We start from the raw sequence: 16,375 nt of genomic DNA on the forward strand, positions 1-16,375 counted from the left end.
TATAATCACTAAAGTTAAACTTCCATGTTTTAGTAAGAGTTTCGTCGAACCAGCCACTGCAAAACAAGCTACAAAAAAACAACTTTCGCAAGAACACAGAGAGATGGATGTAGCAAAAAAATTGGGTGAATTTAGCAAGGACATTCTGTTGCTTGATCTTCTTCCAACAAACACATTATTTGATGGAGATGCTACAACCAAACCAGTGAAGCACAAACTCGCAAAAGAGCACGAAAAAAAACTTTCACATGAAGAATTTCAATTCAAAAAGGTGTCCTCAATGAAAACTGCTTGGGATGTGGACTATATGTCACAATTACGAATGGTCAAGATTTCATCCATGGAAAACTTCAGAGGTCGCACAAACTGCTGTACACATATCTGGCCATATCAAGTATTGTCACAGCCAAAGATACCCTAAGATCATCCGGGGCCACTGGCAAGACCTCACTCCATGTCCCAAAAGGCATGTGTGTAGCAACGCAGCAAACAAACTGCATTTATCTACCATAGTGCTAGACTGGCAGTAGAAAGCATGCGCCTGCCAAAAACATCAAACCTCTTGGATTGAATATCCAGAGGAGAGGTTTGGAACTAGTTTGGATTCACTTTATTAGTTGAAGCCAGCACAACAGGACTCTCTGGGGTGGGGCGTAAGGTGAGAAAATCCTGGGTCACCAAGCACTGATCTATGATGTCTAGCCATCTGTTTATTCATACGAGGGCAAGAACAAGGCTTTAATCAAGAGTCATCAAAGTATCTGTGAGGGCATCATTTAAAGGAAGTAAGGGCTTAGAGAACATTTGTTTTGGTCTTGATGAACAGCAGCTTAAATTCTAGTGCTTCAGCTTCCCTCTCTACCACCACTGCAAATGAGGCGTTCTCTTCCACTGGTGACCCAAGAGGCGAGTCAATCTTGGTCCACAGAGAGTTATCAAGCCCACTGTCATTCTGTGAATGAATGTGTAAGGCATCATCAGTATAAAGAGGGAGGCAAGCCATCACTATCACCATCATCAACAACAGCCTGGGGTGCCCCCTGCACTGGCACAGGATCACATCTAGAACAAAAAATACAGTGCAGCTGCTGGTAGTTGTGAAGTGGCAGAGAAACTGGATTAATGAAGCTCATTACAACCTGATGCTCTTTTGTGATTTCATAGCCCAACACTGGCTGGGCTCATGGCGAAGTTGGTTCACAATCCGATATGTGCATCAGATCATCCTCTGGCACCAGAGGTACCTTTATCAGTGTCAGTGTGAAAGGAACCAGTGTGTGTTTCAATTCTTTATATAATGTTTCTTATTACAGTAACAAGAGTGGCACCATAAAGATACACATCTAATCCCCATAAAAGAAGGCAATGAGTAATAATTCAAACAAGGGTAAAAGAAGAACAAAACACAACCATCGAGGGAGAAAGGGGAAAGGGGAAAAAAGGAAGCATTCACCAGCAATGAGGAGGGAGATTGGAAGGATATAACACCCAAGCAGGAAAAAAATAAATATGAAGAGCAGTGTGGATCTTGGGGCTGGAGTACAAGTTTCTATCAGCAAAGCCTGGTAACAGGTCTCATGGGGACAGATGTTCTCGAGGAGTGACCTGCCGACAGTAACCAGACTAGAGGCCCCTGCAGTTTTATAGGCCAGAAAGAGTGCCGAAGGGAGCCGGCAGAGCACTGAACATTTGCAACACAGACTCTTTGAAGGCCTTAATCTCCTAGAGGAGAGAATGGCCCATGAAACCCGGGGCTTGTTAGGACCAGTTGATGAATCACTTCTGTGGTTGGAGATCTTGAAGTGAGACTAACATTGTGATGCCCTAACACAGTCTCTTTCGAGTCAGAGTGACTGGATGGGGTTCCTGCTTTGTTTTCATATGTTTGCATTTGGACTTCGACTTACCAAAGGACTTGGAGCACAAAGCTGAGCTGTCATGGGAGAAGTCTCGTGGCCAGGACTGACTCCGGGGCCATGACTTGGAGCGTGAGCAGGATTTACGTTAAGGTTACGACTACTTGTTTCTGGGGACGTACAATTTAACCTCCCATTCTCGGATCGCCTTTGGGTGATTGGGGATGAACTTGTGACACAACTTAAGAGTCATGTCATGAGCCAAGACTCCAAAGACACACCTTGTGTGAATTGGTAACTGACATATGTTTCCAGCAGTCATGCACAGCTTGAAACTGGTTGTTTTCGGTGGAGACATCCTTCCCTAGTACACTGTGAGATTATTTATAAGTCGTTGGAAAACTAACAAAAATGGGAGCGGAGCCTTGGATCAACGATGGAAGGAGCATAAAGAAAGGTACTGAGGTCAGCATGCAGGAGTGGTACTTATATGCAGCTCCACTCTGTCTCTTTCAGGGTGGTATGAGGCCAGCGTGGAGCCACACACACCATGTAGGAGCACTGTTTTCCATCGGAAGAATGATATCTTTAATTTGATGGATCTGAAAATATTGTCTTGCCATCACCTAACAACATTTGTCTATTTGCTATAGAACTTGTTGCTGGCTGTCTGGCTTCCTGAATGGCAGTCATACATCTTTGAGGTAAGTTACTGTGTTGAAACTCTTCAGTCTTCATAAGTCTTGCTGCAAGGTTTAAACGCTTGGGTCACGAGTAATCGATACATTTTACAAATCCCATTGTTAGCAGCTGCTGAAATACAGGCCACAGCGCCCTCTCTTTTTTGGTACATGGTCATAAGGTGTGTGTAACATGACTGAAGAGACCAAATCTGTGCTATGATTATTCATATAATCTGTGAAACCGTACACTAGTTGATAAGAGTTTTCAGCGATACAGGACAAAAAGAATAAGTAAATATCCCTTACCAATTCAGTGACATTCAGCCACATGATATTATTCAAGTTGGTATCTCAAGGTAAAGATTTATCATTCCCCACTGTTGGTATGATTTAAATACATCTATGCTTGGTGGTCTCCGTGTTATAAAAATGTGTGACAACATTAAGATCCAATTCCCATTAATGTGAAATGCCAGTTAGTGCTTAACGTCTCAGCCTTCCACCATTTGGTTTGCCTTGTGGGAAAATGGCACTAGTAAAATGTGTTGGTGAATGACCAGTACCATATGCCCTGTAAGAACACTGAAAGTATGTAGAACGTTGTTCTTCTATCCTTGTTTATGTAAAACAATGTTGTGTTGTTGTCTTTAGGGATCTGCAATAGCTTGCATTGCATTTGAGCCCTATAGATGGATATGCTTGATTACTTTGTTGAATGACCACTGACCTACCACCAAACCCTCCCAGTTTCCAGTGTTTGAGATATTTGGTTTGCCAACCATTCCTGCAGAGATTAGCTATCTTGCTTGTGATATTGCCCTTTTAGGAGAAGATGAGAGCAAAGGCACATGCAGGATTTATTGCATAAACTGTCAAATGTAGGCCAGGTAGGTGGCAGACACATTCTTTACTCAGGAAAGGCTTCTAGAAAATTAGCTTTACGGTTATCGGTCAAGTGTAAAGTTGAACGTAATAAGATCATCTGATAAAAGGTTGATGGCTCTCCAAGGGAACATTACTAACCTGGTATTCTCCTTCCAGAGCAGATAATTCTCAAAATAATAATCTATTTGATGTCTTGTTGAAACGCGTTAAGCTCAGTTAAACTCCCACAGTTATGGCACAAGATACCTCTTACCTGAGCTTCATCTCAACCCGACATATATATTTGTCAAAACAGCAGACCCCTGATATTAACCTGGTTGCTTAACAGGGTAATTCTTTACAATAATCTTTATATGACTATGTTTGGATCTTTGAGTTTAGGGAATTTGAGGCTCTTCCAAAATAATAACTGATAAAACTAAAGTTAAATTGACCGCCATACTGTTTGTGTAATCTTGAGTGAAAAGATAACTATTTCTCACTGAATTGATAAGTAACTAAATGAAAAGAACATATGAGAACATCTTTAAACAAGCAAAAATCAGCATTTGTCACATTTTACCTTCACATTAGGAGTATAAAGGTTACGAAGAGAGGCTAAGGCAGCAGACAAGCCATCTGTACTGTATCCAATCCACAGAGCCTGAAGGACACTGGAAGGGAGTCCACTTTTTTTGCTAAAACCCTTGGAGAAAAAAGACCGGGCAGATGTAGTAAATATGGTGATTCACAATTCTTTCATGAAATTTAAAATTTTAAATATTGCTAACTGGATATTTTACACAAAACAAATTTGCCAATAGGTTGTTCCATGTGCCATTTCTACTGATGACAAAAAAGGCTCATAACAATCATATCACACACAGCATATAAAGATTAAAATCTCATTTACTGTAAATGATTCATGTAAAATGACACACTGGCACAACTATTCCAATGAGACTGTACTCATTCAATATTGTTTACTATAATTTGATCACATTTGGGTGCTCTTCAAAACCTACCATAATAATCTGACAAAAGCTTTTTCTTTGGTCTCAAACAAGACAACACCTATACTTTAATCTAAAGGAAACAAAAGGTGTCATTGCTCAGCGAATGCAAACCTGAACACATGTGAGATTTGACAGATATGGTATGCATCACACACCATAACTGATGCCGCCCACCATGCTTTGCTCTTGGCAGACAGCATTTTGTTCTGTGTCATTGCCAAAGCAGTGTATTGGGCATGGCTGGCGGGGCGAGTTATGTTGTGGGTTGCATACTCAAACTGGAGAATTTCAGGGGCTTTCCAGGCATTCATTCACTGAAAAATAACTAACCTTTCTTTAACCATGATTTTTTCAGTGAATTTCTATGGTTTTGTTGTTTGTGAAGCACTTCATTGATCATTCGGAGTAGTGCAAAGAGTTGCAGCAATGAGTTTTTTAAATTTTTACTTCTGCAATTGAGATCAGGTAAAAGAGACGTAAAGAATATGGAGAATAGACAACAATGTTTAAGGCATTAGGGATAAAAGATGGTAATGCAAAGAAGAAAATAGTAACGGTGAGGAGGCTGTTGAGAAAGAGGTCAATAACAGAATGACATTGGTAGGACAGGTCAAAAAACCAGAAGAGACAGGTAATAAGAGGAGAAACAAAGGGCACCATGATCTGCGAAAGCAAAATAACGAATCAAGAAGGGTGATCTCATGCAAGTTAAGCATGAAAAGATGAGATGCTGCATGGTAAAGGGATCAAAAGAAATCCTAGCTGTAATAGAAAATAGGATAGTATTCCAATCTATAGTTTAAGCAATTTTAACCTGGCAATACAAACCCAATTTTGGAAGCATTGCACTGGTCAGGCTGAATAGGATACAAGCCCTACATGCCACAGTGCCATAGTTATTAAACATAAAATGAACTTATTTTAGGACTGCTAAGAAAGAAAGCGGTAAGTTGGATCCATATATCTTGTCAGCGAAGTAAAGTCATACTTTTTCGATTTTGCTACTTACGATACAAATATTGCCCCTAAACATCAGTCTATCAATTTTCACATCAAAGTATTCGTTATGAAGTACTAACATTTCTAACAGAGCAAGCTAGGTACTATTCAACTGTAAATGTGTGTTCTTTAGGTAAAGCCTACGAGACAGCACAACTGCGTGGTTGCAAAAGACCTATAGTGGGATTACCAAAGACATGAAAGAGTTTGGAGCTCACCCATTGGTTGGCTTTACCATCACTCCTATTGCTTCTTATTCGTATCCCAGCTTGTCATTTCTTTCTTTGTCCCTCCCATGGACCTAGCTTCTTTATAATCTCTATTGATTGGCTGGCTTCTATGCTTCGATAATTGCTTTTTAAGCACTACTGTCCATCAGAGTACATGTTCCAACTGTGTCATTCATGTATTTCTCTCCCCCAGCACTCCGTTTTGCGCTCTATCGTCCGTGTGCTTATCCCAGCCCCATCACTGTTGTGCTTGCTCTCGTGTCCCCTTGTTGCTTTCTCACACATGTACTTATCCCCACCCACTCCACGTTGCTGTTGCGCCGATTAATTCTCCTCCCCACTTCCGCTCTATGTTGATTCCATCCCCCTCTGTCGCCTGTTGCTTCCCTCCACTCGTGCCCTTGGTGTTGCTCCTCCTTCTCCGCGCCCTCCATGTTGCTTTTACCACTTAATTACCTGTACCCTGTAGTAGCATTTCTTCCTTATTTAGCCATGCTTCACAGCATCAGGATGCTGGACAGCATACCTAAAAACTATTGAAAAAGCCAATAGGTATTAAAGGAGAGACTTATTAGCATTTCCAGTGCCTGTTTTAACAGCTGTCAAACACCCACTGATGCCAAGCAGAGCTGTCAAACACCCTCTGATGCCAAGCAGTAGACTCAAAAATATTTACAGAGGGCAGAAGATGGTCCATAGTCCTGCATACTGCCACTTGTGTCATTGAGTATAATTAACAGTGTGGGCCTGATTCAAAGGTAACATGCACTTTTGAGTAAGTTTACATTTTTTAGTAAGTTTACTATGTTTTGGTGTTCCCAAATTGCGCTTTTGTAGTAACTAATACACATTTTTTTAAAGTCCAGTACTACATATGACCAACCACTGGTACTGTAACACTCTCCCGTAGAAAATAATGGAGGCAGGGATTTGCTACAAAAGTGCAGTTTGTGAATATGGAAAAATAGTACACTTACTCAAAAGTGTCAATTACAGCAAAAGTGCAGTTTGTGAATAGCACTTTGTAGTAATTTTTGTAGCTCTACATAATCAGGACCTGGGTGCATCCACTGCCCTCACTCGTCTTGTAAGTATACCATGGAAGGATAAAATAACTCTCCATAGATAATCCAAAAATGGGGAGTGTGGGTGTGTATGTCAATCTGCAAGAGGACACATGCATCTACAAGAAATAGTGCAAATATTGAAATCCTTTTCTTTTTTGGAGTTTTATATAGTGCGAACTTGACCTGAAGGTATCAGAGCGCTACACATGAGCACGAGTTATGTTATAGACGGTCACATCAATTTTTGTTAGGCACAGGGAGATTAAGCAGTTTGCCCAGAATAACTGGATGGCGAGCGTCCCTGCCGAGACTCGAACACGGTTCCCCAGCTTGGAGGTCGACCGCAGTAGCCGTTTGGCCACATCCTCTCCCCACCAAAATCCTGTCTCGCTTCCTTCAAAACTTTGACATATACCCTTAGCACTATAACCTATGATGGTCACACTCGAATACAGACATGACTACTCTCCTAAAAGATTGTACAAGACCAAACATTACCATTTAGAGTATGCAAATTCATAACAGTCTAAGCAATATGCTGACAAAGGTATAATATCAACCACGTGCTTGCTGAGGGTCTATTAGCACTTGATTTTAGAACTACTCCTCCAGGTCTCTCAGCCATTCAGTTTAGGCGATTTCCCACCATGGGAATCACTAAAGGGATTGACCCCTGCTTATGCTCCTACCAGGGTGGGACTTTCCACTTTGGACTCAAATGATTGACTGTCCCACAGTAGTAATCCCACTAACAATCCCGCTGAAGTCCATGATGTGAGTACAACATCCCCTCATTCACCAGTCCAGCATGAAGAAGATCTCATGGTATCTAACCACAATTATATAGGTGACCCTGCCAGTGCCAGGGTTTCCCCCCTCCCCGCTATGGCCTCTGGTAGTTTTCCAAAGGGCCACTCCAGTAAATTTCAAAATAATCTCATGGAACATAGCTGGTCTACGAAACAAATTATCACTACCGGACTGGAATAGTTTTATAGATGGTTATGACCTATGTATTTTTCAAGAAACATGGAGTTTAGTGCCACTATATAAACCTGGCTATTCGTGTTTCTTTATACTTGCAACTTCTGTAGGGCGTGGCCGCCCGTCTGGGGGGCTTATGGTTTGGGTTAATATTGCTCTTAATTGCAGGGTCACCCATCATTCCTGTCCAATCCCGGACTTGATGAGACTAACGTTGAGGGGGCCAATTGGCGGTAATATTATCAAACTATTCAATGTGTATGCTAGAGGTACAAGAGGAGGAGCAAAATCCCCAATTATTTCCACTCTACCTAACGAACTTCCCTCTTGTCCCACTAATTCCTTTGTCATAGTGGCCGAAGACTTGAATTGTACATTTGAACCGCTGGCCTCTGATGACTTCACAGGAATGGAGGATGAGGATGCTAGATGGGGTACACCATCACTGACCATATCGCCAGTTAAGAGATGGTCACCGGCGGTTATCCAATTGAATGCTCTAGCATCGGAATTTGGACTAAGGGCGGTCAATGGGCGCACGCTCTCGGATGTTTTGGGAGTTCACACTTTTAACAGGGTTTCATGTCCCACTAGAATGGACTACATACTGGTTGATAGGAGACTCTGGAGATATGTGATTGATATGATTACTGTCCCTTCTACTGATAGTGACCATAACCCATTATGCCTCTCTATGACGGATCTATGGCCTAGTAAGGCATGTCGGCCCAATACTGTCCCCAGGATGTCTACAAAAGAGGTCTCATCATCTAATTGTAAGAGGTTTGTTAAATGGCCAAAAATTGTTGTTAACGAACGAAAAATGTCAGCCCTTGGGGAAATTTTGAGCGATCAGACCACTAACTTATCTATAGCATGCCTGGAAAGGATGGGCTCTCAACTGTTGGGACCATCTATGTCGACACTGTTGACCAGATAGGTTCCCTTTTTTTGGAGACCTTCCCCCCCAACAAGCGACTGATGGTCCGTAAATCACCGGAAGCATGGTATAATAGGGAATGCAGACAGAAAAAGACCTCTTTGGTTCATTCTATTAAAAATCATAATATCACCGAGGTACGACTGACCAGAATGGATTACAGACGGGCCATGTCAGAGGCTAAGAGGGCTTGGGAGGAATCACATTGAACAGACTTAAAGGCCGCCAGTCTGTCTAAAAATGGTGAGCTGTTTTGGAGCCTGGTTAGGAGATCCAATGGACGGGATCCTGTCCAGATTCCGAACCATATTACCAACCGGGAGTGGTATGATCATTTTATAAAACTCTATGCGAGAGACGATCTCGAGGGACGAGGGTTCTCTTGTTGCCCCCCGACCTCCTTACCCCTCGCACCCTTTGATCCCATAGTGTTAAGCGAGGTAGAGGCCCCCATAAGTAAGTTTGTCCCGGCAAAAGCCCCTGGCCAAGATGGTCTACTGGGCGATCTTTTCTGTGCGAATCCCGAAAAATGGGCCATATATTTTGTCCTTTTGATTAAGGCTCTCCTGATTCATGGAAGGGGGTGGAAGTAATCCCTATCTACAAGAAGGGCCCCAGGGGGGATCCTGCCAACTATCGTCCAATCAGCCTTATAGATTGCTGGTCAGAAGATGGTTGGTAGGGTCCTACTGGAGAGAATTCTCTCTTGGGCTGGGGAGAATAATATCCTGTCACATTATCAGGCAGGGTTTAGGGCCTGCACAGGCACGATTGACCAGGCCTTTAGACTGGCCCTCTTGCACTGGAAAGTGGTGACTATTGGCAAGGGCAGTCTTTATCTCGCGTTTATCGACCTAAAGACTGCCTTTGACCTGGTCCCTCGAGATCGCCTATGGTTGGTCCTACAGGAGATGGTTTCCTCCGTCCATTCTAAACCTCCTGGTCCGTATGCATGAGGATAATTATGCCCGAGTTAGGTGGGGCACACAGGAACAGAAAACAGACAAAATCCCTGTTAATAGAGGCGTCCGCCAGGGATGTGTTATGGCTCCCACCCTTTTTTCTCTTTTTGTGAATGGGGTGGTTTCCTTTTTATTAGAAATAAATGCTGATGCCCCAGTCCTGGCGGGCGATAAGGTGCCCGCCTTACTCTTTGCGGATGACACTCTATTAATATCCAAAACCCCTGTCGGACTGCAAAAATTGCTAAATAGGTTTCATCATTTTTGCCATTTGAGGGGCTTAGTAATTAATACTTCCAAGACCAAGCTCCTCTATTTTAATCCTAGTAGGTCGGCTAAGTCCACCCTCACACTAGATGGAGGTATCATTAGAGCATGTAAAAATCTTTGATTACCTCGGAATTAGAATTTCAGATAACTTAAGCTGGAAACCGCACATTGATAAAATGGCCCTGAATCACAAGCGGGTTGTGGGTGTGATAGGAAGAGAGCATCGCTCTTCAAAATCTAGGCCAATTGCTCCTGCCCTTATGATCTATGGTGCCAAGGCCGTAGGTTCGGCACTATCTGGTGCCGAACTTTGGGGCTTTGATAAAGTCGACGACATTGTAAAGGCGGAAAACAAATTTTTTAGAGAATTGGTATCACTCCCACAGGGTACACCCACTAAGCCACTACTGAGCGACTTGGGACGCCGCTCAATGAAGGATCTTGCTATTTTACGTCCTCTTCTCTACTGGGCGCACACCTGAGTTATCTAAATACGCAGACGGCCTAAGAGAAGTGATGAATCTTGAGGGATCCTATAAGATTAGCTGGCTAACAAACATGAATAAATTTCTTTTAGCATTGGGACTCAGAACGGCCTGGGTGTCAGGGACTCCGTTGAGCAAGTCGGATATCAAGGGAGCCTACTGGGCATGGGTTGATCGCCAGGAAAATAGAAATCCTAGCCCAGGAAGACTGACGAGTTTCGTCTGCATAAACAGGTCCCCAGCTTAGAGTCCTATTTGGATTTTATTCAGCAACCCAGGGACAGGGCTCTTTATATTCAGTTCAGACTGGGCACGCTTCCTGTCCGTGAACACACAAATAAATGGAAGCCTCCCCATCAAACTCCCTTAACTTGCCCACACTGCGAAGGAGTGGTTGAAAGCGTCCCGCATCTTGTGTTCGCATGCCCTGCATACATCAAACCAAGAATTAGATGGTTAAAACCTATCTGCTGGCAACTAGGAATCACAGCGAAGCACTTAGAATTTTGCAAGCAGATACTAACACAACTCTGGCTTGCGGTGTGGCCAAATTTCTTAGCTGGGCATGGGTGAGAAGATCAAAAGTGTTATGTCCTGGTTGAAGATTCCTCTTAAATCTGTTTTTATTCTGCTTCAAAGCTGAGATTGTTTAATTCATCTTTTAACTTTCCCTTGTGGGTTTTTATCTTCAACAAGTTGTTATTTATTGATGGTACGATTATGCAAAATGAATTTTTCAGGTTGTGGTATGTAGCTTATTAACTATCCAATATCCAGAATAAGTATTCTACTGTTTCTGTAAAGCAATTTGCATCCCCCGAATGGTATTTTTAAGATTTTTAACCTGGTTTCTTTGTGTAACTTTTACAAACTGCACTCTTTTTTCATATAACTTGTAAAACGCTTTTATGATATATTTATATCGAAATAAAGCTTTGATGACATGACATAAAAGGAACCACACTACATATCTTTTGATTCACACTGCCCACAACATAACGACATCAGCCAGGACACCACTGGTTGTGTTAATATTAAAGTCTTCAGATAGCTGCTAGTGCTAATTGGCTGTTTTGTAACACAATTATATGAACGATTGTCAAATGAAATCAAAACAACCTCTTACTATTTGAGGGTCACACCTAACAGTAGCAAAGCGTCCATCTGTGTTGAAGGCAATGACAGAAATGGTGCGGCGGAAGAAAAAGTGCTTGCAAGTGAAAGGCCCGACTGATATGAAATTCTACGCCCACATTAAGAAAAAAGGCCGCTTTAGAATGAACAGTAACCCTTCTCTATTTCCATTTGAAAACTGTGTAAGGCGAGTCTGCTGGATAATGACTGAAGCTCGCAGATCTGCGAGCTGAGCTAATAGCCACTAAGAAGCCATTAACCTTGATAACTTTATATGACAGGAACAGATTGTTTGAAAGCCCATTCCCATCAGGAAAGATAGAACCAGATTGATTTTTGAGTGGAACTGGACAAAAGAAGTACGAGAAAACATCCTTCAGTTCTCATAACTGTCTGAACAGGCAAAACACATTAAAATAAGCACTGGCAAACCCAAAAGGTCTTGCCCTGGCAAGGGCGCATTTTTTTTAATATAATTTTGTTTTTCCTCAAGCACATGCAAGAGAAATTAAAAGTTAACAAATTAACAAAAAATAAAGAAAAGAAAGGAGAAAACCTGATGAGGTGCACTAGTTTTTGTGCATATGTGATTAAGTGACATGCCATTCACAGTGTAAGACAACAGATGGCTGAAGTGGGCTGATCCATTGCCCCAGTCCGTATGCAATAGTGGGAGGAAGCGCAATAGTGGGAGGAAGCACAACGAGATTGAGAGTTGAACTGTATTGAAGTATATTTATATGTATCTTTAGTATGCATTTTCTGACACACGAAGCAGCAAAATAGCTAATGCAGTCTCTGGGCCAGACCTAAAAAGCAACTGGCTGCCAGGTACAACTTTTATCACTCCCATCTGGTAAATAAACCATCAATTTGTTGCCATCTATATGGGTAAACCAATTAATTTCCCTACATGTTCTCCAAAGATGGCATTTTGTATCTAAGTGCTGGTAGTTTCAGTGTTCTACAATATTATTTTCAACACATGATTAACTGGTTAGTCATGAGCTGTAGCCTCTGGCTCCATTAATGACACCCTTGCTTAGCCAAGAGTAATACAAAATAAAATACAATGCACTATTTACAGAAGGGAAGCAATATGGTTTTATATTCCGCCTCGCTAGTGGAAAGATGTGCTAGGTTTTCAACTCGTAGGTGTTTTTTTGTGTACACGAGTAGAGGTTCACACTGTCAGGACAGTTGTGCAGAAATGTGCATCGGCAGGACCGTGTGATTTAGGGTATGATGTACATACAGGCAGTTTCCACCACATATTTCCTCATTCAGGATGTTTGAGGCCTCAGCACAAAGGACTGAGAAGGGAAGTGATCTTTGAGGTGCTGGGATCCTGAGCCAGGATGTTCCTGGTGCCTTCACTGAACCGTTAGGTCAAAATGTTCGCCAACTAGAACTGCAGCAATAATTCTAATGCCAGGATGACCAGGGTTGTGGCTGAGATTAAGTGTTTCCACCTGGCATGAGCTAGTTACATGGCCCAGGATGAGTTCTGCACCGCTGTACAGTGCAGTGGATCAAGGACAGACATCTCGCTTCATGTTGTTGGGGCACAATCTTTCCCGTCCTGTGACTTCCTTTTACACATGCCCATAGCGGATGTAGAGTGCGATACAAAGAAGAAGGCAGACATACAATATTCATTACCAGACACAATGTGATAGGATGAACATGTAATAACAATCTACAGGCAGACGATATCTGTGTAAACAATACGGTCCTCATCACATACCTAGCTGGAGCGTAGAGAGTGATACAAATTAATGCTAACAATTGAGTTTGTAAATCTGTTTTTTTTCTACAGTGCTCTGCCACTGCTGGGAGCCAGTTCGGGGATCTCAGAACTGAAGAGATGAGATTCCTCTCTTCCGTGTTAGGAGTAAGTCTGTCTAGTGCATTCATGATAGCTTTTAGAGCTGAAAGCCTTAATTTGGGGGTGCCTGTGAGCAAATCATTTCTGTAGTAAAGCCTGGAAGGACCAAACTACTCTACTGTGGTTGTAAAGTCTTTTGCTAGGACAAGGATTTTAGTGTGCACAAAGGGCGTAGTTGCCATTGTGCATTTTTGCCTTTCGCCATGGACATCAATCAGAGGTTGACAGATGAAAAAAATCACTAAACTGGGTTGCTCTGCCTAAGCTCACAGGCTAACGTTAGTAAATATACTGTAACAACTACAACTCCCAGACGCCTTAGCATGTCCAATGAAAGCCCAGGTCTGGAAACACGGAGTTCTAATAATATGGAGGGAGGAGTTAACGCCAAGCATGGAGTCATGAAAGCGAAGTCACTGACAATTTGACTGCACTGTGAGGATGGCTGGGCCCTCAGGCAGTTCAGCAGGGGAAAGCGGAGACTGGTGGCCGGCCTGGTTTGCTTATGACACTTACTCTCAGACAGTAAGCCCAGGTACGTACGTCCACTGGTCTGAGCAGCACCGCTGTCCAGTACTCAGTGACTCCACTCATGGCTGCACCAGACCACCGCTCTCTCACAGCGGCCTAATGGGTGAGGTCCAGTGCATATCTTATTCGGAATGCGCTGGCCGGCGGGCCGCGCTGCACATTGCGAGGTAAGCTGTAGCTAAGGGCTCCCGGAAGTTTTAGCTGCAAATGTGGCACCGCCCGTGCTCTAGTCAGGCTGTGTTGATTGAGCAAAGTAAACCCTGGCTGAGCCTCAGTCTCCATGTGACGGGGTGAGCTCAGTAACTTTGCCGCTCCGTGCGGTGTCGTTTGTTTGAAACAATGTAGCCAGCCTGGACACAGCAAGCTGTATGAGCGAGCACCCAAGACTGCCACAGCAACATGCACTACCTGTAATACTAAATTGTCAATGGTACTTAACCCTTTCCATGCTCATGACGGAACGGTTCCGTCATGAGCTACGGTTGAGCTGTGCTCATGATGGAACCGTTCCGTCATGACCACGCCCGTTTCTATTACCGCCCAGCACCGGAGGGGGAAACGCGGTCGCGCTGAAGAGGTTAAGCAGCGCTCGGGCTGCTTGAAAATGCTGAGGAGGTGCTATAATGCGTGACAATGCATTTCAGAATAGTGATGCGTTCCACCACCTGATGAGTGGTACTTGGTAGAGCTGTAGGTCCAACGTTTTGCATCCTCCTGGCATTTTGCAATGCAACATTTATACTGATAGTTCACATTGTTAAATGCCCATTTGAAAAGGGTTGCAAAACAATGTATTTAATATTAGACAGAATGCTATTGGCAACCCTCTGATATTGGGTTCAACATAGGAAATGGAGGCTTAGAAGCAAACATGAGGCCTCTGTGCCTGCATTTTTTTTAAAGCTTCCTATTTCTCTAAAAGGGATATGTTCAGCTTGAAAAAATGTTTTCTAGTTTGGGAAAATACTTGTGGGAAGCATACATTCATCCCCTGGCCCTTTGCCTTCTGTTCTAGCGTCCACATAACACAATACCAGTGTGACAGCTTACCCTTTACAAGTCAAATACGATCCCAAATCAAGTGTCAGCTTTTCATCAATGGTTTACAATCGCGACTATGATCACAAACTACTGATGTATTTTATTGTGAACTGTATTTAGGAGACAATGCCCCTTTTATGCCGCCACCCAACTGCAGTTCAGGGTGAGACACAGAACCCTTTTTTGCAGTCACACAGCTTATGATTTTGCAACAGCAAAAGGAGTATATACTTCAGACTCCTTGTCCTTTACTACCCTGAAAGGGTTCTGGTTACATCATAAACATCAAGGCCATAGGCAGAGTGTTTAGTAAATGTTACCAGAACTCCAAGATGAGAATATACAATCTTAATACACATGAACCCCCTTTAGGTATGTAGTATGTGAAATATTTATTTTTGGACTAGTTAGCCTTAAAGGGTATTTTTAGGTCTGGTGTTAGCCAAGACCTTTTGTTTTTTCCCAAAATGTAAGTATAATATACTTAGAGGGGCTTTCAGCCAGCTTTCTCCATCCATTGGTCTGCTGGTATGTTATTCACATTTCACTTCCGCCCACTACAGCATGGGGCAGGAGGTCGGCCCACTTCAATCACTGGATAACTGCACTGTAAGTGACTGCATTTTTCTCTTTTACAAGGTGCACATCCGCACATAAGCTAGTTCGATCTGTGCCAATATTTTTATTTATTTATTACTTATATGTTATGGGTACAGGCCACTTTTCAACTATCAATCAAAGATTTGTAACACGCAGCAAATCTAACTCTTGGGGTTCTCAAGGAGTTGGAGTTGCTGGTTGTATCATGGCGATCTATCACTTGGACAGCCAGGTCTTGAGGACTTTCCTGAATTGCTGGAGCGGTCCGGAGGTGCATGGGAAGGTTGTTCCAAGCGTTGGCCGTCAAGTGTGAGAAGGAGCATCCTCCACTGTTGCTTCAGCAGAATCGGGGGGGGGGGTTGTCTTTGAGGAAGAGGGAGGCGGATCGTAGGTGTCTGGTTGGTTTGCGAAAGTTCAAACATTTGGTAATGTAGGCTGGCCCTTCATTGTCAAGAGCTTTGTACTCATGGGTCAACATCTTGAACTGGCATCTCTTTTGGATCAGGAGTCAGTGTAGCTTCCTGAGGTGGGGTGATGTGGGTACTTATGGGAGGTTGAGGATGCGACTGGCCTCTGAGTTTTGTATTATCTATAGTCTCTTTAGGATGCGTACAGTGATTCCTACCTACAGTGTGTTCCCATAGTCCAGCCTGCTAGTGACGAGGGCTTGCATGATGGCCCTTCTAGTATTAACTGGGAGCCACCTGAAGATCTTGTGGAGCATGCACAGAGTGTAGAAGAAGGCAGACGAGACTGCATTTACCTCTTTATTCATGGGAAGCTTGCTGTCCAAAATGATGCTGAGGTTGGGGGCATGGTCGGCCG

At 43.0% G+C, this 16,375-nt stretch overlaps 1 protein-coding gene across 2 annotated transcripts in view; it reads right to left on the bottom strand.

The window, feature by feature from the left end:
• TANC1 (tetratricopeptide repeat, ankyrin repeat and coiled-coil containing 1) overlaps positions 1–16,375 on the bottom strand; it is a 770,747-nt gene that overhangs the window by 138,409 nt on the left and 615,963 nt on the right. For both annotated transcript variants that reach the window (XM_078681701.1, XM_078681700.1), the window contains exon 15: positions 3,987–4,109. In XM_078681701.1, the coding sequence (XP_078537827.1) occupies positions 3,987–4,109 (123 nt within the window). The remainder of the gene's footprint in view (positions 1–3,986; positions 4,110–16,375) is intronic.

The sequence above is a fragment of the Lissotriton helveticus genome, chromosome 3_1, assembly GCF_964261635.1.
Source record: "Lissotriton helveticus chromosome 3_1, aLisHel1.1, whole genome shotgun sequence".
NCBI lineage: Eukaryota > Metazoa > Chordata > Amphibia > Caudata > Salamandridae > Lissotriton > Lissotriton helveticus.